General features: G+C 60.3%; 1 protein-coding gene across 2 annotated transcripts in view; it reads right to left on the bottom strand.

The window, feature by feature from the left end:
* Positions 1-2,907: 2,907 nt before the first annotated feature.
* Positions 2,908-24,954, bottom strand: part of PTCH1 (patched 1) — a 54,043-nt gene continuing 31,996 nt past the window's right edge. Inside the window, exons 14-25 of one of the 2 annotated variants that reach the window (XM_061577348.1) lie at positions 23,754-23,872; positions 22,660-22,822; positions 22,071-22,466; positions 21,374-21,686; positions 20,802-20,944; positions 20,098-20,278; positions 17,682-17,962; positions 13,373-13,510; positions 12,703-12,845; positions 8,418-8,517; positions 7,542-8,066; positions 2,908-6,725 (exon numbers count right to left, since the gene is read on the bottom strand). In XM_061577348.1, the coding sequence (XP_061433332.1) occupies positions 6,222-6,725; positions 7,542-8,066; positions 8,418-8,517; positions 12,703-12,845; positions 13,373-13,510; positions 17,682-17,962; positions 20,098-20,278; positions 20,802-20,944; positions 21,374-21,686; positions 22,071-22,466; positions 22,660-22,822; positions 23,754-23,872 (3,006 nt within the window). In that variant the 3' untranslated portion in view covers positions 2,908-6,221. The remainder of the gene's footprint in view (positions 6,726-7,541; positions 8,067-8,417; positions 8,518-12,702; positions 12,846-13,372; positions 13,511-17,681; positions 17,963-20,097; positions 20,279-20,801; positions 20,945-21,373; positions 21,687-22,070; positions 22,467-22,659; positions 22,823-23,753; positions 23,873-24,954) is intronic. The other variant, XM_061577349.1, reaches the window with a different exon arrangement.

Genomic DNA, 24,954 nt, shown 5'->3' with positions numbered 1-24,954 from the left:
GAGGTGGGGGGGGCGATGGGATGGCCGAGCTCTCGGCCGCTCGCCGACAATGAAGACGCGACCTCCCGCCGTGTCGTCCCGGGAGCATCGACCGCAGCTGCGACGTTACACAACAACTGGTCCCGCACGCAACTACCGGGTCGCTCTATGAGCCGTGTATGGACAGAGGCATCAACCGAGCTACAGATGGAAACTCTGCTCGGTAGGTTAGATCCATTTACTTATTTACGTTTCGTTGTAGCCAGGAGAGCCTCACCGAGCCTCTAGGGCTCGTTTCCAGGAGGGTCCTGTGACAAACTGATTTAAATGGAGTAAATTTTGCACGTGGCTTTCCAGCACCGAGATGATGTTTGGCCAATGCCGGTGACATTGTACGGTTTTATTTTATCTCCGGGAGGAGGAAACCGGAGAAGTCGGAAGAGACCGATGGAGAGCCGAGGGAGAGAGAACACAGACTCCAGACAGACTCCACAAAGACTCCAGACAGACTCAACACACACACTCCAGACAGGCTCCAGACAGGCTCCACACATACTCCACACAGACACGACTCCACAAACACTCCACACACAGACGACTCCACAAAGGCGCCCGAGTCGGGAGTCGAACCCAACCCCTTGTAGCACCGTGGCGACGCTCGTCGCACGCTGCCCCCGTCGCACAGCGGCACCGTCCGGCCTGCGGGCCCCGCGGTGGTGGCGGAGCGAGCGGAGCGACGCGAGTTCGCATCCTCGTCGTGAGAGGGCCGACTCGACCCATCCCCCTCCCTCCCACCCTCTGGGGTCGATATAAGCACCACCTCGTAGAACAAAATAAAAAGGCAACAACGGACTCGCCCCACGCCCCACCCCCCGCCATAGGAATGTGGAATTTCCACCGCTGGCTCTGCAAGGGCTGTAAACAGGAGATGAGCACCAAGGCAGCGGGAGCCCGCACTCTCGAGCGATCCTGGCAGTTTAACAGATTGCGCGCTGCGGGAAGGAGGTGGTGGCATCGCCTGTGCCCGCACGACGGAGCCTTTGCCCTCGCGAAACCCGAGGGCACCGGGCACACACCGCCAGGGTTGGCCCAGAGACGCAGGCAGCGTCTCTGGGCCAAAACATTGGGAATTTATTTCGTTTCTTGTCTTGTCGACGATGCCGCTCCCAGACAGGAGAATCTCGAGACTCGGCGATCGTTCTCGCTGGGCACACTCCCGACATCCCAATGTGGCAGGACACCTCCTGCAGTCTTGAGGCTCTGCCCAGGTTAAACGTAGAGGGATCGACGGCGAATATTGTGGTTGTTGTTGTTATTATTATCACGTGGTACTGACAAGGGAAGCACACGTGCTCTCGTCCCACGGACTCGCTCGGAGGCAGGAGATCGTCGACCTGAGCGGTCGCCACGGACTGCCGCTGAGCGCTCGATGTTCATCAGAAGACGTGAGCACGCTTAGACCGGTCACGTGGCACGCGGCAGACGGGCCATACCTCCCCTCTGTTTGCACAGTGACCCCCCCCCCCCCCGCTTGCAGGGGCGGTGGACTGGGAATTGACGCGGGGCGTCTGCGCCGCTGCGCCACGCGGAGTATCAAGCTGCACGGCGCTTTCATGACACAACGACACGACGGTGTGACGATGCATCGGTGTGACGCAGGAGTGTGACGATGCAGGAGTGTGATGATGCATCGGTGTGACGATGCAGGAGTGTGACGATGCAGGAGTGTGATGATGCAGCGCTGTGACGCAGGAGTGTGACGATGCAGGATTGTGATGATGCAGGAGTGTGACGATGCAGCGCTGTGACGCAGGAGTGTGATGATGCAGGAGTGTGACGACGCAGGAGTGTGACGATGCAGGAGTGTGATGATGCAGCGCTGTGACGCAGGAGTGTGACGATGCAGGAGTGTGACGAAGCAGGAGTGTGACGATGCAGGAGTGTGATGATGCAGGAGTGTGACGACGCAGGAAGTGTGACGATGCAGGAGTGTGATGATGCAGCGCTGTGACGCAGGAGTGTGATGATACAGGAGTGTGACGAAGCAGGAGTGTGATGATGCAGCGCTGTGACGCAGGAGTGTGACGATGCATCGGTGTGACGCAGGAGTGTGACGATGCAGGAGTGTGACGATGCAGGAGTGTGACGATGCATCGGTGTGACGCAGGAGTGTGACGATGCAGGAGTGTGACGATGCATCGGTGTGACGCAGGAGTGTGACGATGCAGGAGTGTGACGATGCAGGAGTGTGACGATGCATGGGTGTGACGCAGGAGTGTGACGATGCAGGAGTGTGACGATGCATCGGTGTGACGCAGGAGTGTGACGATGCAGGAGTGTGACGATGCATCGGTGTGACGATGCAGGAGTGTGACGATGCAGGAGTGTGACGAAGCAGGAGTGTGATGATGCAGGAGTGTGACGATGCAGGAGTGTGACGATGCATCGGTGTGACGATGCAGGAGTGTGACGATGCATCGGTGTGACGATGCAGGAGTGTGACGATGCATCGGCGTGACGCAGGAGTGTGACGATGCAGGAGTGTGATGATGCAGCGCTGTGACGCAGGAGTGTGACGATGCAGGAGTGTGACGAAGCAGGAGTGTGATGATGCAGCGCTGTGACGCAGGAGTGTGACGATACAGGAGTGTGACGAAGCAGGAGTGTGATGATGCAGCGCTGTGACGCAGGAGTGTGACGATGCAGGAGTGTGATGATGCAGCGCTGTGACGTAGGAGTGTGACGATGCATCGGTGTGACGCAGGAGTGTGACGATGCAGGAGTGTGACGATGCAGGAGTGTGACGATGCATCGGTGTGACGCAGGAGTGTGACGATGCAGGAGTGTGACGATGCATCGGTGTGACGCAGGAGTGTGACGATGCAGGAGTGTGACGATGCAGGAGTGTGACGATGCATCGGTGTGACGCAGGAGTGTGACGATGCAGGAGTGTGACGATGCATCGGTGTGACGCAGGAGTGTGACGATGCAGGAGTGTGACGATGCATCGGTGTGACGATGCAGGAGTGTGACGATGCAGGAGTGTGACGATGCATCGGTGTGACGATGCAGGAGTGTGACGATGCAGGAGTGTGACGAAGCAGGAGTGTGATGATGCATCGGTGTGACGATGCAGGAGTGTGACGATGCATCGGTGTGACGATGCAGGAGTGTGACGATGCATCGGTGTGACGCAGGAGTGTGACGATGCAGGAGTGTGACGATGCATCGGTGTGACGCAGGATGTGTGACGATGTGGTGTGACGCAGGAATGTGAAGATGTAGTGGTGTGACGATGCAGGAGTGTGACGATGTAGTGGTGTGATGACGTGGTGGTGTGATGACGCAGCCGTGCGCGCGCCTGTGTACAGACAGTAGCTATCATAGCGAAGGGGTTTAGTCGTTACAGAAATGAACAATTACGATCAACCAAGTCAGTAACAATAGGAATAAAAGTCGACTATTGTTTATATAAGACATCTTTTTTAAATATACTTCTGTCACAAAGGAACTACTCTGTACACTACAAAAATAAAGACTTCCGTTATAAATAATTTATATTATATATAATGTTACCGTAGCATCTCGGTTAGTGTCAAGTCCGGATTGTTCATGACCTCTGATGCAGTGGTGGCGGGGGGGGGTATGACCCCTGACCCGCACGCTACCCCCCCCCCACTATCCCCCACTCCGTGACAGAATTCACACCGCGACAACGGAGGTTCCGTTTGGTTTCACCAATTCACCAAACTCACCCCCCGTTTACTTTCAAGTCTGTCCCATCCCCCGTCCCCGTCATAGGAATGTGGAACTTCTGCCACCAGCACAGTGCAGCCAAGGCAGACGGACGTGGCCCAATAGCTTGATGACGGGTTAGCGGTTCGCTCTCTAATTAGAACGTGGGCCACTCCGACCGCCATCTCTTAAAGTGACCACAACTCACGTGGCAGTTTTGGTCGCTGCCGTGGTCTTGATGGGTGTGCGCTGGCCGTACGCACATTTAATTTTGCTGCAACGGCAAAACCCATCAGGAATTGCCAGAATGCTTGGCGTGTCGGGATGACATCATCACCAACGCTCCGCGTTCCGCAAGCGGCCGCCACCTCCTCCTCGGGCGGCGAGCTGCGACCGTGGCGTTGCTCAATTTGGACGGCGCGGCAATCTTGACACGCACGGCATGCTGGGATTTCCCGATGCGCGCGTCGATGATCGCCGACGGCGTAAACTCCGTGAGGAGACCGCGAGCGGTCAACAGGCCCCCCCAGCGAATCGTTACGACACCGAACGGAAGCCCTTTGGCTGCGCTCTCGCTCCTGGCAGCGACGCGCCGTGCGCGGACGAAGCTGCCGCGTGAAGTGGGGCAAGACGGCGAGGTGCGGTTCATTTCTCGATGCCCGTCGTTACAAACACATGACAATAGTTTTTATAAATTCCAATCAGAGAGACGGAGACCCGGGTGGGGGCGAGGGGTGTGGAAACACAGACATTAAGGAAAAGGGAGGCCAAACTTTTACCGACTGATTTTTCCACTGCCAAATCTGAGCCGAGCCAGCGTTGTTGGGGCCCTCACGGCACGGGAGGAATTCCCGGGAGCAAATCTGCCAAGCGGAGTGGGGATCCAGACCCCTAGACGCTGGCTTTAGCAGATGTCTGTGAATACTGCTCGGGGCCAAGCAGGGCCGGGAGCAGAGTCAATCATTTCCGTTGGGGCGAGCGCCCGCCGGCGCCGCTAGTGAGCAAGGCGGTTTGGCAGGGCCCCGGCATGCCTCGGTCGCACGGTGGGAAAGAGGCGCGAGTTACCGACTGTCTCGGTCACAGCTTGCGGCTCATGATTCAAGGAATTTCTTTAAAGAATTCACCGTGGGGTTTCCAGAATGCAGTGGTGGCATGTGCAGGTGACCCGTTTCGTTGTAACCAGCGCTGGTCCCTCGTCAAAATCAATGATTTCCCGGAAACCTCGCAAAACCGGAGTGTGCCACTTGAGGTCGGGACGCAAGTGCCGGGGGTGGGAGGGGTGGGCGGGAGGGGGGGGGGCTTTCGTGACAACCCCCAGTTCAGTCTTTTAGGGGGGGGGGGGGGCGGATGCTCGTGAACGGGATTAACTACTCGCCGCCGCCGCTTGATTTTCGGTCAAAATGCAATTCCGTCCGAGGAGTTGCGAACGGGCCTCGCCACCTGGCGCTGGTCCCCGTGGGGCGAGGAACTGTAAACAGGAAATAGCGCCGAGAGGGGAACGGGACCGCAGGGGAGGCTGCGTGCGGTGGCCGGATGGACGCAGCACCATGCCGGGAGACGCAGACAGAGACGGAAATACAAAATAATGGCCAACGAACGGAAAATGCCAACACAATACTGCATCTTTGCCTTCGTATAACGAGACCGCGTATAAATAGAAACACGTAATTACGACACGGGACGTATCCACTGGGTTAAAAATGTAAAATAAAAACGCTCCATGCTCGGCGAGCGTCGGACGCGAGCGGAGGCCTCGCCGTCGCTCCGTGGAGCGTCCGAGCGTTCGTAATAATCATCATCATCGCGGTAATAAGCCGACATTCTGTTCTTGTAAAGTTATAAAATGATAAATAAACGTCGCGTGGCTCCGAACCGCACGACACTGAACAAGCTGCCAGAGACCGAACACAGCGTCTGTACGACGTCTGTACTGCCCTGCCGCCACCACCGCTTACATTCCTTCATTTCCACTGCGACACGCGTCGCATCAAATCGTTTCCGGGTTTTTTTTTCTCCAAATTTTTTTCCTTTTTTTTTACCTAAAAAATAAGTTTTTTTTTTTACAGCGCTGATATTGTGTAGCAGCATGCCAGTGAAACATTAACAACACACACACAAATACATTTAAACGCAGTTGTCGACTTAATATTCGTCGCGCCAATGTGTCCACCGGTCGCAAATGATCCGTCGGACGTCACGTGGCGAGCGAGCGACAATTCTTGTCACCAAGCGCTAACCCAGCGCGCGCGACAGGCGACGCGTCGCTCAGCGAACGACCGTGCCAACGCGCTACGGGCACGGCGGCGGTCGACTTCAGTGGCAGTGATTTACTTGGAGGCTCGCTCTCTCCCGTCTCCAACCCTCCACTTCAACATTTGTACATTTCGCGTGAAATAAAAATATATACAAACAGCGCCCCCACTGCCCCCGATATAATATTTACTCTCATTCACAACGTTACAATTATTGCTACGGTCGGCGTCACTTGAGCGCGGGGCCCCTCCTCGCTACTTGTGGTGGTGGCGGCAGCGGCGCCCGCAGTCCGAGTCGCACTCGCCGGCGTCGTACGCGGGCACGTGGGGGTCTCCCGCAAAAGGTGCCGGCGCTCGTGCGGCCGGCGCGGCCGGCGCTGCCGGCGCCGCCGGCCCCGCGCCCGGCCTCAAGAGCGCCACCGTCACCGACGTGGTGGCCGTCACGGTGGCAAACGGCCCGGCCGGCGCCGTCGCCCCGGCGCGGCGGCCGCGGCCTTCGCCCCAAGCCTGGTGGCCGCTAGTCCTGCCGCGGCCGGGCCCGGCGTGCGGCGAATCGGTGCTGTCCGCGCCCGAGCGGCCGTGGAGGCGCGCCGGCTGTGACGCCCACTGCTGCTGCTGCTGCTGCTGCAGTGATGTTGTGCAGTCCGCCGATGCCACTCCGCCGTGCTGCTGCTGCTGCTCCTGCTGAGGCCTTGGCCTAGGCCGGGCCCTGTACTGCATGGCGCCCATCTCCAGGCACTGTCCCGCAGGCTGCACGAACTGCAAAGAAAAGACAAAGATTCATACATACAGTGTAGGCCCGAGGACTGGTTCAGATAATAAGGGGGGAATCGAATTCGTTAGTTGCTACAGCACACTAATTGCTACACTACCTCACAAGAACCGCCAATCACCACTAAGTGGCAGTGACGTCACCACGGCACTTGGACCATGCTAGGTGCACACTACCTCAAAAGACAAAGATTCCCCGTATAGCCTTAACAGACTGTAGGGGCAAGTGCTGTTTACAAGCACCTACGAAGGCCGGCACGGCATACGAAGGGGTGGGTGGCCAACACCACGCCCGGCCGCCTTTGTCTCCCTCGTGGCGATGTTTACACATCGCACCAGGTACTAATTTGAGGCTGAGTCGACCTAGGGAACGCCCAGAACCGGTTCAGATAATCGTCACCGGTGTTGGCCGTGAGCGGGAATCGAACCCGGATCGGCAGGTTCGTATTGTACACACTACCTCACACACACAAGCACGTACATACGTAAATACGTACACACACGCACGCACAGAAATACGCGCGCACACATGTGGAACGTGCAAGGGGTTGGAGAAACTTTAGATGCGGGGTGGCCAAGAGGTGAGGTCAGCCGCTGCCATAGGAACGTGGAATTGGTGCTCAGAGCTGTGATGTTTCTGCGGTTGTTTGTGCCGTGATCTCTATTTGCGGCACCCCGGGTTGGTGCCACCCCATCCCGCCCTCTGGAGCTCTCGAGCGGAACCCAACGCGCACGAAACGGAAACAGCAACACCGAAGCAGCTGGAGCGGAGCGCGTCGCGGCGCGTGCCCCGGGGCGGCTCACCGTGACGCGCGGGTGTCCCGCCCGGCGTGCACCACCGCTCCCCGCTTGAGGCCTCTGCTGATGCTGCTGCTGGTGGTGATAATCATGCTCTCGCACTTGATGCAACCGATGTTGCTGCTGCTGCTGCTGCTGTTGTTGCTGCTGCTGGTGGTGGCGGTGGTGGCGGTGATTGTGGTCGCGGTGTCCGTGCCGGCAAGCGTTGCCCGCGGCGCAGGAGGCGCCGGCGGCGGCGCCGTCGCCGGGCGACGTCGATAGCGACGCGGCGCTCTCGGAGCAGCACTCCGAGTCGGAGGACTCGGTAATGGAGGAGGAGGAGGGGGTGGTGCCGGTGGTGGTGGCGGCGGACGACTCGCCGGGGCGGGCGTGCCGCGCGCCGAGCCCCGGGTACGACGGAGGGAACGGTGGGCGCCGCCCGGAGTTCCCCCCACCGCCGGCGTCACCGCCGCCGCGCCCGCGTCTCGCCGGGTAGGGCGGCGGCTGCGGCGATGGCGTCGGGAGACGGCTGCCGCCGCCGGCTGGGGTCACCTGGGGACGCGATCGCGTGCGCACACGTACACGCACGTGGTCATGTGTGTGCACACGAGTTCATGTGTGTGCACACACGTGTTCATGTGTGTGCACACACGTACAAAGACCCTCCCCAGTAGCCTCAACAGGCTGTTGGTTCGTAGTGCACCACGCCAACCACTACACTACCACTTGCCACAACATGCATACAAGCGCACGCACGCGCACACACAGACAGAACTGTGTGAGAACGGGTGATTGGTGGACTGTGTGTGAGAACGGGTGATTGGTGGACTGTGTGAGTGACTGGCAGTCCCCCCCAGCGGGCTGGGCCCTCAGTGCGGCCCAAGCCGGCGTGCGTGGCCTCACCTCCGGCGGAGGCCCCACGATGGAGAGGAGCACGGGGAGCAGCACGATGCCGTTGAGCAGACCGAGCACCGTCATGATGGTGAGCACCGCGAAGAAGTACCTGCAGGAGAGAGCCTCCAGTGAGACAAAGGTCCCCCGTGTGGCCCACGCGGGCTCGAGGGGCAAGTGCTGTTGGCGAGCACCTATTAAGGCCGACACGGCTCGCCTGTGGATAGGCGGTGTGGCCAGCACCACGCCCGGCTGCCTTTGTCTCCCCGGTGTCGAAGTTCTTTTTGCATACGGAAGAATCATTTACGGCTGAGTCGAACTAGGCGAGGCCCAGGACCGGCACAGAAAATCGTCACCGATGTTGGCAGCATGCAGAACCGGACTCGGATCGCCGGGTTCGTGGCGTGGTGTGCTAACCTCCGTGCCACCGCTCCCCAAAACATGACTGCTCCGAGGCACACAGAGAGTCATTATGATGACGATCATGCCTCTTCATCCGGGAAGGCCTCACCGAGTCTCAAGGAGGCTTCCGACCGATATTCACAGTAGGGAGTGATATTGCAATGTATGATACCAACTCAGGAATTTGCAGGTTATTTATCAGTGGCTCGATGCTTTGGTCAACGCCAATGCCACTGTGCATGTGGTTCTTTTTTAGATATGGGAGGGAACCGGAGAATCCGGAGGCAACCCACGCGGAACGGGCGGAGAGAATACAAACTACAGACAGAAAGGCACCCAAGTTGGGAATCGAACCGAGGCCTTGTTGCTGCGAGGGCGGGATTGTGCCCACCTTGCCACATGCGGCTGGCACATTGGCACGTGCGCTCAGACTGCACACAGGAAGGTCGCAAACAGGGAGCACACAGCAAACAAGCAGGTTCCGTGTTGAATGGAAGCCGCAGGGGGAAATAAAAACAACAAAATGGAGCAGCGAGGAGGAAGAGTCACGGACACGAGACCCAGGGACGTGAGAGCATTTGCCGACACAAACCCACGGCGAGTGCCATTTACCTGTCCTTGCAGGCCCTCTGTCCAGAGATGAGCGTGACGGAGACAAAGAGAGAGACAGAGAGACAGAGAGAGACACAAGGAGGAGATGGAGACACGTGGAGAGGAAGAGGGTTACTGACGGAGTGGCTCCGCGCAAGTGCTTTTGTTTGGGGTTAGAGGTAAGGGTCAGGGGTCAGGAGTAGGGTGACGGGATAGCAGTGAAGAGTTAGGTTGAGTCAGTGGTAGGATTAGAGGATATCTGGGCGACTCTCGCCACGTTGGCAAGTCATCTTGCCAGAGACGGGAGTACCCACACTTTACCCCGACGCACGCGACCGACCGATCGACTTGACCGCGGTGAACGCGTTCACTCTACTGCTGCGGGAGATCGGACGCACGGCCACTGGACCCGCGTGGCCGCTATCACCTTGGCTCCATTCAGAGTTTCTCACACGTTGGTTGAATGGCTCCATTCAACCAACGTGTGAGAAACTCTGCTCCGTGATGCTCCAAAATCGTGCTGCTTGTTGCCGGCCAGCGGGAATTTTTTTTGGGACCGTAACCCAGTAGAGAACCACAGAACTTGGGCAATCGGTTCTGGCTGCCTTCCCTCGTCTGTGGCCTCCACCCGCGTCCCCCCATGTGCAACACTGCACTTCGCACGGACGTCGCGAGATACGAATTCATCGTCGTGGTCGCCGTTAACGACCGGGCCCCTGAGGTCTCGGTAAATACGGGGAGCTGACAACCGGCCGGCCTGGCGGCACGGCCTGGCGGCACGGCCTGGCGGCAGGGCCTGGCGGCACGGCCTGGCGGCAGGGCCTTCTCTCCAGCACCAGCGGGATGTTTGTGTGCAGAGTAACGCGATCCGGCCTCCTCACTCCTTCGCTCTCTATTCCTCTCTCCCTCTGCCTCCCCACTCCTCACCATTTCTCTCTCTCACCCTCTCATCCCTCATGACCCCTGCCTCTTCCGCTTTCTCTCCTCACCCTGCCTCCTCCGCCAAGCAGCGGTGGCCACGCTTGTGCACATGGCCGCTGCGATCCAGCGCTGTGGAGGCAGCAGCGAGGGTTGGTAGATCACTCACAGATGGGCTGTGAAATATCTCTTCCCGTGAGCATCGAAGAAGGGCCGTACCCCTGGCTCGCCAGAAGGCAGTATAGCAAGTGGACTAATGTCAATCTGTTTCCATCTGTCCGCTGGGGATAGAGCGTTGCCCCCTTGCGCAAGGCGTGGGGTTTTCTCCAGGTGCTCCGGTTTCCTTCCACACGTGTACAATAATAAACACAACTCGTTATTCACTGGCTGAAAATAAATAACCCAATGCAACAGCAGCAGGACCCTCCTGAAAAAGAGTCCTATGACTCAGCTTCGCTCTCCTGGATGAACAAGTGAATTATCTTCTCTCTCCTCTTCTCTCTCAATCACTCGCTTTCCACCCCCTCCTCTTTCCCCTACCCCTGCTCCCCCCCCTCTCTCAATCACTCCCCTTCCCCCACCTCCGTCTCTCCACCCCCGCCCTCTCTCTCGCTCTTCCCACCACCCAAATGCGCCCTCTGCCCTTTGACCTGCCCAATGCAGGCTGACCCGGGGGGGTCACATAAACATCCAATGGAGGGAGGGGGTGAGGAGGGGGTCTCTCCCGCCCCCCCCTCCCGGCTCTCCCACCCAACAAAGGCCAAGTCTCACCGCACTATTAGGGCCCCTCTCTCACCGGCAGCCCCTCTCTCGCGGGCCAAAGGCGCAGCCCCGCAACTGCTCGCTCGTGCCCACCGCCGGCACAAAAAGAGAGCGGGAGAACTCCGTGTTGTCGGTGCAACGTGCAGCTGCACCGTTACCGCCGCCACCGCCTCCACCACCACGGCAGCCGTGGCGGCCGTGCCTTGTCCTCCTCCTCCGGCGCAGAGCCGCTGTGTGTTTATTTGTCTGTGGGGGCCGCGAGGCCACGTTGTTTATTATCCCAGGGAGTCTGGGCTCGGGCGAGAGAGGGAACGAGGGGGGGTCCGTGGCGAGCGCCGCCGCCGGGGCCACGTGTTTATTTTCGTTGAATTTACACAAACACCGTGGGGGGAGACGCGTCCCCCCGTGTGCGTGCGGTCGCACGCAAACGGACAAAGATCCCCCCGGTAGCCTCCACAGGCTGTCGGGGCTAGTGCCGCCGTCAGCGAGCAGCAGCCGCCGACGAAGGACTTAACGGCGCACGAGGGGGATGGGTGGCCAGCACCGCGCTCGGCCGCCTTTGTCTCCGCAGGGGCGACGTTTGCGCATCGCGCCGGGTGCTCGTTTGAGGCCGTGTCCACTCGGGGTAGAGCCCAGGAACCGTTCAGGTAATCGCCAGCGGTGTTGTTTGTGAGCGGGAATCGAACTCTGCTAACTGGGTTTGGAGTGTAGCGCCCTAACCGCTGCGCCACCGCTCCCCCTACACACACACACACACACTCCTCTCTCTCGGCTTCTTCCCTCGCACGGCTTCACTCTGGAATTCCCTCCCCCCATTGTTGTCATCGTCGTCATCATCGTCTCTTTCCCCCCCCCCCCCCAAGCTCTTCGACCAATAGTAACCTTGCTCCATTCAACAGACGTGTTCCACTGTTAGCTATTCAAACTCTTGAGAGTGCTGTTTGTTGCCGGCTGCTTGACGTTTAGAGCCTCTGCTCAGCAACTATTTTTTGAAAAAAATACGCAGACACAGCACCCCGCGCAGCCGCACACACACACACACACAGGCGAACGACGCACGTGTGTGTGTGTGTATACATTACACTCGCGTGTGTGTATGTGCACGAGCACGTGTCTATAAACACGCTGGGGCAGTGTTTACACAGCCTCACTGTTTATGGCGATTCTCTGCTCAGTCTCCCATCTCACCCCCCCCCCCCCCCCCCCCCGTCTCAGGGTCAGCCCAAACAACCGGCGGCCATCATCCCCGCCACTACAGCTCGATACCAACACCACCGGCACATCACCACCACCGCTGGTGGCGGCCACGCACGTGGCAGCTGTAACCCAGCGCTGTGGAGGCAGCAGCAGCGAGGGTTGTCGGATCTTCGCACGAACGCTGTGAAACTCCCTTCCCATCGGTGCCAAGGGGGAGCCATGCCACGGCTAGCCAGGAGAAGGCGGTACAGCAAGTGGACTCATCACCAGAACTACCGCCACCAATACCGTCACCACCGCCACAATCGCCATCACCGCAACCGTCACCTCCGCCACGATCACCCGGAATCTGAACTCACCAACTTCAGATTGCGACTCACAGCACAGTCACTACAGTCGGCACAGTCACTACGCAACGCTCGCTCACCAGACGATGAAGTCGAACTCGGAGCCGACGAGCATGACGAGTCCCAAGAGCGTGGAGACGGCGCCGTCCAGCACGGGCGCCAGCATGTGCTGCAGCGAGCGCACCGCCCGGCTGTCGCGGTCGCCCGTCGCCGTCAGGAAGCCCTGGGCGGTGGCGGGGGCGGCACAGCGGAGTGACGGAGATGGTGCGGGTGAGCGGCGGCGGCTCTCCGTCGACCGTACGACGTCATCGTCGTCGTCATCATCGTCGTCATCAATTTCATCAACATTGTCATCATAGCCATCATCGTCGTCGTCACCGTCATCATCATTATCATTATTGTCAACATCGTCGTCATCGTCGTCGTCATCGTCGTCGTCACCGTTCTCATCATTATCAACATCGTCGTCATCATTGTGGTCATCGTCATTATCATCATTGTCAACATCGTCATAGTCATCATCATTATCATCATTGTCATCATCATTATCATCATCATCAGTCAACATCGTCATCATCATTGTCAACATCGTCACCATCATTGTCAACATCATCATTATCATCATTGTCAACATCGTCGTCGTCACAGTCATCATCACCATCGTCGTCAATGTTATCATCGACAACGCATCGCTACGTTTACACGATGTCACGTCACCTGACGAGCCTCCGCCCCCCCCCCCCACCTCACCAGCGTGACGTGCATCGTGAACTCCACGCCCATGCCGACGAAGGCGACGAGGTTGATGACGGGAACGGCGCTCAGCTGAATGCCCATGAGGCCCATCATCCCGAAGAGCTCCACCGTCATCGTCGCCAGCACCGCCACCTGTGTGAGCGTGTGGTCGTGTCATTGTGGGTGTGTGCGTTCGTGTATAGGTTTGTGGTTGGGTGTGTGTGGTTGGGTGTGTGTGTGTGGTTGGGTGTGTGTGGTTGGGGGTGCGTGTGTGGTTGGGTGTGTGTGTGTTGTGTGTGTGTGGTTGGGTGTGTGTGGTTGGGTGTGTGTGGTTGGGTGTGTGTGGTTGGGTGTGTGTGTGGTTGGGTGTGTGGTTGGGTGTGCGTGTGTGTTGGGCGTGTTTTGGGAGAGGACAAACAACAACAAAAAACACCTCCTGTCAGCGAGCCTTCGACACTTCACGTGCACCTGGCCTGGCACAGTCGCCGTGGTGACGTCACCGTCACTTAGTGGCGAATGACGCGGGTATTGGTATTGGTTGGGAGAGGGCGAGAGTTCAACATGCGCGCAGAAGAGACAGCATAACATCACACACAGAGCACAGACATAAATATACATTCACAAAGACTGAGATCAGCCCTAATAGGGGAGTGGTGGCTAGCGCACTGCGCTTCGACCCCGGCGACCCGAGTTCAATTCACGTTCACCAGCCAACACCGGCCAAGATTATCGCAACCGGTCCGGGGCCTTCTCCAGGTCGGTTCAACAGTTAATGAGCACGTGGCGCAGTGCGGAAAGAAAAAAAAATCAGCATTGGGGAGACAAAGGTGGCTGTGGGTGTTGCTGGTTACAGCACCACCTCGTGTTTTGTGATGGGTGCTCACGAACAGAACTTTGCCCAGTCATACAGACACACACACACGCACGCACACACGCACGCACACGCACACGCACACACGCATGCACGCCATTCCATCCCTCTTCGTCTTCTCCCCACACAGTCCCGTCACAATCCAATTTCACGCCTCTGTGTTCTAACACATTCCATAAGGGAGTTTTCCCAACACACACGCACGCACACGCATGCGCACAAGCTCACACACACGCACTCACACATACGCACGTGCACACACACACATGCACGCGCACGCTGACACGTACACACGCGCACGCTCACACGTTTATACGCGTGTGTACGCTCACGCTCACACGTTTATACGCGTGCGCACCCTCACACGTACGCATGCGCACACATGCACACACGCACGCGTACACCCACACACGTGCACTCTCTCCCACGTGAGCCACTGAACCCCCCCCCCCCCCCGCCGTGCCACCGCCACGAGGGACCCGCAGGGAAAGCGTGGAGTGGCGCTCGCGAGAACGGAGAAGAAGTTCCTCGTTCAGCGGAAGGGGTAGGCGGGGGGGGGGGTTGGGCGAGGAGGGAAGCCCCGCGGAGTCACGAACGTTACTCGACTCCCTGCGATCGCGGAGCCACGAGAGCCTAAGTACGTGTCTGTCGTTCACAACACGCACACACGCACACACACGCGCACACACACGCACACACACGCACACACACGCACTCACGCACTCACGCACGCCAGCCATCGGAATGCACAAAATGTGAAACGGGCGACATTTGCGCTCAGAACTATTCGGATGTTTTCACGCGAAGCGTTACCATTCCACTCTTCCATCCATGCGTGTATAAATTAATTGGCGAAGGAAAAATGTATTAATTGACCTCCCAGAGGTCACCTATGGTACGAACGGTTGTCGATGGACACGTAAAGATCGCTGGCCAAAACTAGTGGGAAGAGTCGGCATGGGAAGACGCTCTCTCCCTAGCACACGCTTGGGGTGGATCTCATAATCCGGCGTGTGTAGGTGCGCGTGTGTAGGTGCGCATGTGTAGGTGCTTCTGGGCATCAGTGGCACTGGTTAGCGCACTGCGCTACGAACCCGGCGACCCGAGTTCGAATCCCGCTCACGGCCAACGCCGGTGACGATTATCTGAACAGGTCATGGGCCTCCCCCGAGGTCAACGTTGGCTGAAAACGGGAATCGAACTCGGGTCGCCCGGTTTCGTAGGTAATGCGGTGCGCTAACCGCCGTGCCACCACTCACCCACAGAGACACGCACACACACACGCACGCACACGCACGCACGCACACGTGCGTGCGTGTGTGTGCGTTTCACGCAGGAATCTCAAGAATGCATTCGTGTGACGGAGCTGTACGGACAGGAAACAAACGTGTGGAGGAGGAGGACATGGTAGGTGTGTATGTGTGTGCGCACGTGCGCGTGTGCAACAAGCGCACCTAGCCTGGCACACGTGCTGTTGTGACGTGAATGACGGCTGTTGTTGGTGTGTGAGCAAGTTAACTAGCGTGCGCGTGCGTGGTATGCGTGCGCACGTGCGTGCGTGCGAGCATTAGTACGACGCGTGAAGTGTGAGCACATGCATGTGGCATGCCTCCCCACACCAACCCCTCCCCACCTCCTCCAACCACCCCCCCCCCCCCCCCCCAGTGTGGCACACACACATTACCCGCTCGATGTGCGCGTGTCCGTACGCGTGTGTGTGTGTGTGCGAGGAGCGGTGGCAAAGTGGTTAGTGCACTGTGCTATGAACCCAGCAACGGAGTTCCATGCCCGCTCACGGCCAACATCGGTGACGGCGGATATCTGCATCGGTCTTGGGTCTCCCCTAGGTCGACTCAGCCTTTAACCGAGTACCTGGTTTTAAGTGAATTAAACGTCAGCACTTGGGAGGCGGCCGGGCGTGGTGCTGGCCACCAACCTCCTCATAAGCGTGCCGTGCCAGCCCTTATGGGTTCTTGCTCACAGCACTTGCCCCAACAGCTAAAGCCTATATGGGGGATCTTTGTCTTTGTAGGCACTGAGGCTGTCCGAAAACCCGGAACAATTGGGTGAGCGCTTAGTTTTAACCGAGTAACGAATCGCAATGCAGGATCACGATTCCAATCTGGAGGAAAATACAAACTCTACGCAGCAAGGCGGCGAGGCTGTGAGGCACGAGGAAGAGAAGACACACGGACGGAGAGAGACGCACAGAAAGACTGACGGACAGAGACATGGAGTCAAAGACGCACGGACAGGCCGACGATCAGAAAGAGACACGGAAAGTAAGATGAAGATGTTCTACCCTTAAGGTAAAGGCACCGCCGCAACCGCCGCCAGCATCAACCAACACCATCACCGCCACCATCAAAGACAAAGATCCCCCGTACAGCCTTAACAGACTGTAGGGGCAAGTGCTGTTAGTGAGCATCTATAAAGGCCGGTACGGCACACGAGAGGGTGGGTGGCCAACACCACGCCCGACTGCCTTTGTCTCCCTAGTGGCGATGTTTACACATCGCACCAGGTACTCATTTGAGGCTGAGTCGACCTAGAGGAGGCCCAGTACCGGTTCAGATAATCATCACCGGTGTTGGTCGTGAGCAGGAACCGAACCCGGTTCACCAGGTTCGTAGCGCAGCGCGCTAACCGCTACACCACCGCTCCCCACCGCCACCATCACCACCACCTCCACCATCACCATCACCACCGCCACCACCATCACCACCGCCGCCGCCACCAACACCATCACCACCACCGCCACCATCACCACCACCGCCACATCACCGCCACCGCCACCACCACCATCACCACCACCGCCACCACCATCAACACCACCGCCACCACCACCATCACCACCACCACCATCACCACCACCGCCACCATCACCGCCACCACCATCAACACCACCGCCACCACCACCATCACCATCACCACCACCGCCACCATCACCACCACCGCCACCATCACCACCACCGCCACCATCACCACCACCGCCACCACCATCAACACCACCGACCACCACCACCATCACCGCCACCACCATCAACACCACCGCCACCACCACCATCACCATCACCACCACCGCCACCATCACCACCACCGCCACCATCACCACCACCGCCACCATCACCACCACCGCCACCATCACCACCACCACCACCATCACCACCACCGCCACCACCATCAACACCACCGCCACCACCACCATCACCGCCACCACCATCAACACCACCGCCACCACCACCATCACCATCACCACCACCGCCACCATCACCACCACCGCCACCATCACCACCACCGCCACCATCACCACCACCGCCACCATCTCCACCACCGCCACCACCACCATCACCACCACCATCACCGCCACCACCATCACCACCATCACCATCACCACCACCACCATCACCACCGCCGCCACCACCATCACCACCACCATCATCGCCCTCTCACCAGCAGCCCAGCGGTCCAGGGGTTGAGCAGCAGGAGGGCACACACGAGGAAGGTGCAGGCCAGCCCCACGCTGAGCGCCAGCAGCAGCCAGTGGCGCAGGCCCACGTACTGCTCCCAGAAGAGGAAGGGGTACCCGGCCGGGTAGCTGGGCAGCCCGCCGGCGGCGAAGCTCTCGCAGACGGCGCGCACGCGCTCGATGGCGCGCACGTGGTCGGCCGACTCCGACAGCCCCGCCAGGTAGAAGGGCAGCTGAGCAAACTCGATCCGCTCCGCCGGCTTGACTGGGGGAGGAGGGTCGGGGGGGAGAGACGAGGAGCGGAGGAGAGAAGACGGTGGGGGGGGCGGCCGTCAGGAGCGTTGGGTCAAGCGAGCCCGACTCCGCTTGTGTTGTACAGATGCGGCCGATCGGATGCGCTGCCAGAAGGTCGTGGTGGATGCTGGGATGTGTAAACAAAATTGATATTTTTACGTGGAGGGAAAAAAGAATAAGGGAAGGAAGTGGCTGAGAGGTCAGGGCGCTGAGCTGGCACAGCTGAGATTCAGGGTTCCAATCCGGTTACAGCCACTGCCTGTGATTGAACCGGGGTCTCAAGTGTAGCGAGTTGATGTGTCTGAGCCAGTCACCAGCAACTCTCATCGAGACCCACAAACTGGCAAAAGAAACCCGAAGGCTTTACAAAGAGACGCTTGGAGTTAAGCTCACAGACCTCGATGAACGTCACTTGAGTAAACAGAGCTGAATAAACGTGAATAGACATCGTTTGAGTAACGCAGCTCAGCAATTCAACGAGTTCCCGCTGCTACTCAAACGAGCATCGTGGCCTCGGTGCTCATGGCAGAGCCAGTGGTGGGAATTCCACAGTCATATGGCCGAGGCAAGTCTATCCAGAGGACAGTCACTGTTTTGACAACTCCACAAAATGGTGCTCATTCTATCGATCCCAGGACTTGAAATCGCAACCTTGGCTGGTTTTATTATGGATCACGAACCATCCACTGCTGGATGGATATCAATACGGCCCCTCTACCCAATAATCCGGCGTGAAATATTGAGCGACGGACGATGAACTTTCTCTACGATCGCAGCAGTGCCCTCGGAAAGGTTCTCTGGCTTGGCTGGGTGGGGGGGATAGGTGGTGGGGGGGGGGCATCAGTGGGGGTGGGGGGGGAGCGCTGGCACCCTCTCAGCCGGTGGCCTTTCCCACATCGCCAGCGCCCTCAACGGCACCACCGGCGAAACCTGTTTGTAATTTGTGCAGTAAATTTCGCATGGTGGCTGGCCCGGTGCCACGCACGCACACACTCGCCACCCCGCCCCACTACCCCCACACTCCCTCCCCACTCCCTCTCTCGGAGACGGTGAACCCCCACCAGAACCAGCCAGCTACCCCACACAGACAAAAACAAAGATCCCCCGTGTAGCCTTTAACTGGCCGTCGGGGAAAGTGCTGTTGGCGTGGACCCACGTAGGCCAGCACGGCACACCTATAAGCGGGGTGGTGTGGCCAGCTCCACATCCGGCCGCCTTTGTCTCCCCAATGCTGATATTTTACGCATCATACTCGGCGCTCAATTAAGGCTGAGTCGACCTAGAGGACGCCCAGGACCGGGTTTGATATTCTTTGACCGTGAGCGGGAAATCGAACTTTGGTCGCCAGGTTCGCAACACAATGCACTAACGGCTGCACCACGGCTCCCCACACACACTGACCTACACACACACTGACACGCACGCACACAGACACACAGGCACACAAAGCACACCACGCACCCCCGCCATCTCCCTAACCTCCTCGCTCTTCCCTGCCCCCTAAACCGTTTTCTCCCTGGCTCCCTCTCTCTCCGCCCCCACCTCCACCCCCACCATCCACTCCCTCCCTCCCGCCGCGCCCCCCCCGGAGTAATCCCGTTTGGGCCGGTGTGCGGCCGCACGGCGCTCGCTTCCTCAAGGTGCCGGCGTTTACGCGTTGCGGTTTCACCGCCTCTAATGAGGAGCAGCCGCACGCCACTCAGTCAGCAACCCGCCGGCACAGCGGCACAGCGGCACAACGACAGACCGACGGAGCGACACACCGACACACCGGCACCGCGACACAGGGGCACAGGGACATGCCGACACACCGGTACACCGACTGAGCGACACGCCAGCACAGTGGCACACCGGCAAACTGCCCCCGCCACACCAGCACACCGTGACATTGACAGAGCGGCACACTGGCTTCGGTTGGCGAGAGGTTGCAAGCGAGTGTGCGGTGCGTCTGCCAGTCATCTCAGCCAGTCAACCCATGGCACCTGGGTCTGTCCTGCCAGCGACACACGTCGCGTGACAGCCTCGAGGCGCACCTAGCCTGGCGCGAGCGGTGACGCCGACTGTTGTTGTTGTGTGACCGACGGTGACGACGACGACGGCACTCACTGCGCATGACGTCGGGCGCGGTGTTGAAGCGGCTGAAGAGCCACTCGGGGGGCTCGGGCCGCAGGTTGGCCTGCGAGGCGGCGTAGGCCAGCGGGTCGTTGGTCACCCAGGCCGTGAGGAAGGTGTAGAAGCCGTCGACGTCCACCAGGCCCCGGTCGTTCACCAGCCGCCGGCTCTGCAACTGTCGAGCCAAGGGAGACGAATGGCGCGACGCTCGCGCGCGACCTCCCGCGATTTCGCGAGTCCGCCCGGACTAACATTGCCGCTCCGTCTCCCCGGTAGGCGCCCTCCCGGGACAGTTTCCCACGATGGGCCGAGCGTGACACGCGGCGTCACAGGAGAGAAAGAGCGTCGCGCGTAGCGACGTCACGGGGGCGGCGGGGAGAGCGGGGAGCCCTTTTACCACGGGGGGCTTGTCGCCGATCAACGTGGACGGTTCTCTCCGGGAGTAACGTCCCGGACAGGAAAACTCGCACACGCAGAAGTCCGCCACGAAAAGGACCGCGTGCAGAATGCCCCGACCGCGTTTTGCCCCGACCGCTTGCGCGCCGCAAAATGAACGACCCCCGGAGGGACAAACGCCGTCGTCGACGCGACGCGTGGCGCGACCCGGGCGATTCTCTCCCCAGAGACGCGGTTTCCGATTCTGGTCCTCGGCGTTGGCATCGGCGCCGTGGTTGTGGCCGTGGTCGTCGTGGCCATACCTGGGCGTAGTTGAAGGGCGCGCTGGCGTCGCCCGTCTGGATGAGCAGCATGTACGCCAGCACGCCGTCGTCGGAGCCGTTACGGAACTCTTCCCGGCGGATGCGGCCGGATCGCCAGTCCTCGTCGAATGCCACCTGCAGCCCTGGGGGGTGCGGCGTGGCGGGCGGGGGGGGGGGGTGGATGGGAGGTGGGTGGAGGGGGTGGGGAGCGGTGGTGCAGCGGTTAGCGTGCCGCACTAAGAACCCGGCGACACGGGTTTGATTCCCGCTCAGGGTAAACACCGATGATTATCTGAACCGGTCCTGGGCCTCCCCCCGGCCTCAAATGATTACCTGGTGCCGTTTGTAAACATCGCCACTGGGGTGGGCGTGGTGCCGGCCATCCACCCTCTCGTGCGCCGTGCCGGCCTTCATAGGTGCTACTCGCTAACAGCACTTGCCCCAACGGTGTGTTTAAGGCTATACGGGGGACAGGGCGGTACGGTCACCCTTACGAACTCCGGACGCTCGCCGGCACCACGCTGGCTATTTGCCGAGGCGAGCCGCGCGACGGTGGCGAGCGGCGCACTCACCCTGCAGCCAGTCGCGGAAGTGGTGAAGCCAGGTGCGGGGCAGGGCGCCGTCGGGGCCCCGCAGCGTGTAGGGGAGGCCGTGCAGGGCGTCGTGCAGCCGGTAGAGGCTCTCCTGGGCACGGGGGTAGTCCACGCCCTCGGTGGTGACCAGGTAGGCCCCGTACACCGAAAAGTAGGCCGCCTGCGCCGTGAGGAAGGCGTGCTCGCGCGTGCCGCGCGGGACCACGTCGGCCAGGCCGAGGCCGTCGCGCACGCGCGTCGTGCCATACAGGCACAGCGCCAGCAGGCACATGAACGCGCTCAGCACGGCCACCTGGGGGGGGGCGGGGGGTAGTGGCACCGCTCAGCGCCCGCTCAGCGCCCGCTCAGCGCCCGCTCAGCGCCCGCTCAGCGCCCGCTCAGCGCCCGCTCAGCGCCCGCTCAGCGCCCGCTCAGCGCCCGCTCAGCGCCCGCGCACCGCCCGCTCAGCGCCCGCTCAGCGCCCGCTCAGCGCCCGCGCAGCGCCCGCTCAGCGCCCGCTCAGCGCCCGCTCAGCGCCCGCTCAGCGCCTGCGCAGCGCCCGCTCACCGCCCGCGCACCGCCCGCTCACCGCCCGCGCACCGCCCGCTCACCGCCCGCGCACCGCCCGCTCATTGCTCACTCACCGCTCACGCACCGCTCACGCACTGCTCACGCACCGCTCACTCGCCGCTCTCACCTTCGTCCTGCGCAGCAGCAGCCAGGGCGCATACCGCGTCCGGGCAAACTCCTGCAGGCTCCAACGCGTCCACGCAGGGGGAGGCCGCTCGCTCGCCCCCCAGCCGGCCGGCCACCCTGCCCACGGCCCGCCCCCGCCACCGCCATCGCCGTCGCCGCCGCCGCCGTCGTCGCCTTCGTCCGTCCCGTACGCCGTGGTCGCGCCGTGGTCGGCGAGGAGGTCGCGCGTGGAGCTCGCCGACTCCGGCACGACGACCGTGCCGGACGACGACGGCAGCGACGATGTCGACGCCAGAGCGACGGACGGCTCCGGGCCGAGCGAGCGCGGCCGGAACGTGACCTCGGTGCACGGGCGAACGGTGGTCACGCACTGCTGGCTCGCGGGGTCGTACTGCACCTGGGTCGCGGCGAGGGTGACGGTCGGGGCGAGGGTCAGGGCGTCGCTTCGAGGTGCGTCGCCGCACCGAACGGTTCTGAACGATTCCACACGGTCCCAAAAGATCCCAAAACGACTCGACGCAGTCCGCCCGCGGTGCGGACCCCCTGGCAGGGCGGGTGGGCGACGTGGCGGCGCGGGAGTGTGCGCTCACCTCCACGGTGGAGTGCATGGTGATGTGGGTTTCGGGGAATCCGGTGGGGCTGCTGTAGGGCGGCGGTGGGGACACGTCGCCCCCTGCGGCCACGGCAGCCGCGGCGGCGGCCAACTCGCGGAACGCCGGCGCCTGCGGCCGCGAGGGCCGCATCGCGCTCGGACTGCGGTGACACGCAGCGCACACGCGGCACACACAGCACACGCAACACACACGCAACACACGCAGCGCACACACGCAGCGCACACACGCAGAGCACACACGCAGAGCACACACGCAGCGCACACAGCGCACACACGACACGCACAATAGTTACAGTCGTTATTATAATTGTCATTATCATCGCTCTGCTTGTTTACCCAGGAGGGTCCTGCCAGTACAGGGGCCGCTGCTGCTGCTACTGCGCTGTGCGATCCCAGTTGGGTCGTGTGTAGGCGATGTTCCAGCATTGGGGATGTTGTTGTGGTCAATGCCGCTGACATTGCGTGTCACTTTGTTTTAGCCATGGGAGCAAATCGTAGAACCTGGAGGAAACCCGTGCAGAGGAGAATATAGACAAAGGCCTCCCGTATAGCCTTTAGACGACGGTTGAGGCAAGTGCTGTTAGACCCAGGTGCTTCCTGACGTGAGGCGCGAGCGTCACAACTGCTCCACCCTCGTGCACACACACCGCACTGACACCACAGGGTGCGTGCTAGCGCTGCGTGGTAGTGCGGGGATTGCGTGGTAGTGCTGCGTGCTAGCGCTGTGTGGTAGCGCTGTGTGGTAGTGTGGGCACTGCTTGGTAGCGCTGCGTGGTAGCGCTGTGTGGTAGTGCTGTGTGGTAGAGCTGTCTGGTAGTGTGGCCACTGTGTGGTAGTGCAGCGTGGTAGCGCTGTGTGGTAGTGCGGGGACTGCGTGGTAACGCTGCGTGCTAGCGCTGTGTGGTAGTGCGGCGTGGCAGTGCGGCGTGGCAGTGCGGCGTGGCAGTGCGGCGTGGTAGTGTATGGTAGTGTGGGCACCGCGTGCTAGCGCTGCGTGCTAGTGCTGTGTGGTAGTGCTGTATGGTAGTGCGGCGTGGTAGTGCAGCGTGGTAGTGCGGCGTGGCAGTGAACCTGTAGAAGCAGCACAGCAGGTCGAGTCGCCCCTCCTCGCGGCGCTGCAGGTCCAGGCTCAGGATGGACGGGAAGATGAGCAGAACCATGGCAAAGTTGAAGACCACCACCACAGCAGCCTGCGCCACCAGACGGCCAAACCGCACCATCGCACAACCCCATCACCACACAGCACCGTACCACCACACAACCCCATCACCGCACCACGCCGCACCACCACACAGCACCGCACCATACCGCACCACACCGCACCACCACACAGCACCACCACACAGCACCGCACCACGCTGCACCACCACACAGCACCACCACACAACCGCACCACCACACAGCACCGCACCATACCGTACCACCACACAGCACCGCACCTTTCCGCACCACAGCACAAGGCAACACGCAACCACGTGGACATTTTTATTTGTTTTATTTACCCCTGACCCAACATGCCTGGTGGCAACCCGAGCATCGCACACGGGAAGTCACCCACACACACCATGAGGGCACAGCACACACACACACACACCGTGAGGCACAGCACACACACACGCCATGAGGGCACAGCAACACACACACCCACACCGTAGAGGCACAGCACACACACACACGGTAAAGGCACAACAGCACACACACACACCGTGAGGGCACAGCACACACACACAGCACACACACACACAGCAGCACACACACACACACGGTAGAGGCACAGCAGCACACACACACAGCAGCACATACACAGCACACACACACAGCACACACACAGCCCACAGCACACACACAGCACACACACACCACACACAGCAGCACACACACACACAGCACACACACACAGCCACACACACAGCACACACACACACAGCACACACACACAGCATACACACACACACCGTGAGGGCACAGCACACACACACAGCACACACCCACACCGTAGAGGCACAGCACACACACACACAGCAGCACACACACACACACCGTGAGGCACAGCACACACACACAGCAGCACACACCCACACCGTAGAGGCACAGCACACACACATCAGCACACACACACCGTAGAGGCACAGCAGCACACACACACACGATAGAGGCGCAGCAGCACACACACGCAGCAGTCTACTCTGTGAGTTCCTCCCTCCCTCCTTCCCATCTGTGCCTCCGTTTCCACAAAACAAAAACGATCTGCTGCAAAGAAATAACAAACCGG

This window comes from Lethenteron reissneri, chromosome 64 (assembly GCF_015708825.2).
Source record: "Lethenteron reissneri isolate LAM-NWPU_2019-01 chromosome 64, ASM1570882v1, whole genome shotgun sequence".
Taxonomy (NCBI): domain Eukaryota; kingdom Metazoa; phylum Chordata; class Hyperoartia; order Petromyzontiformes; family Petromyzontidae; genus Lethenteron; species Lethenteron reissneri.
This window is presented reverse-complemented; position numbering and strand designations above follow the sequence as displayed.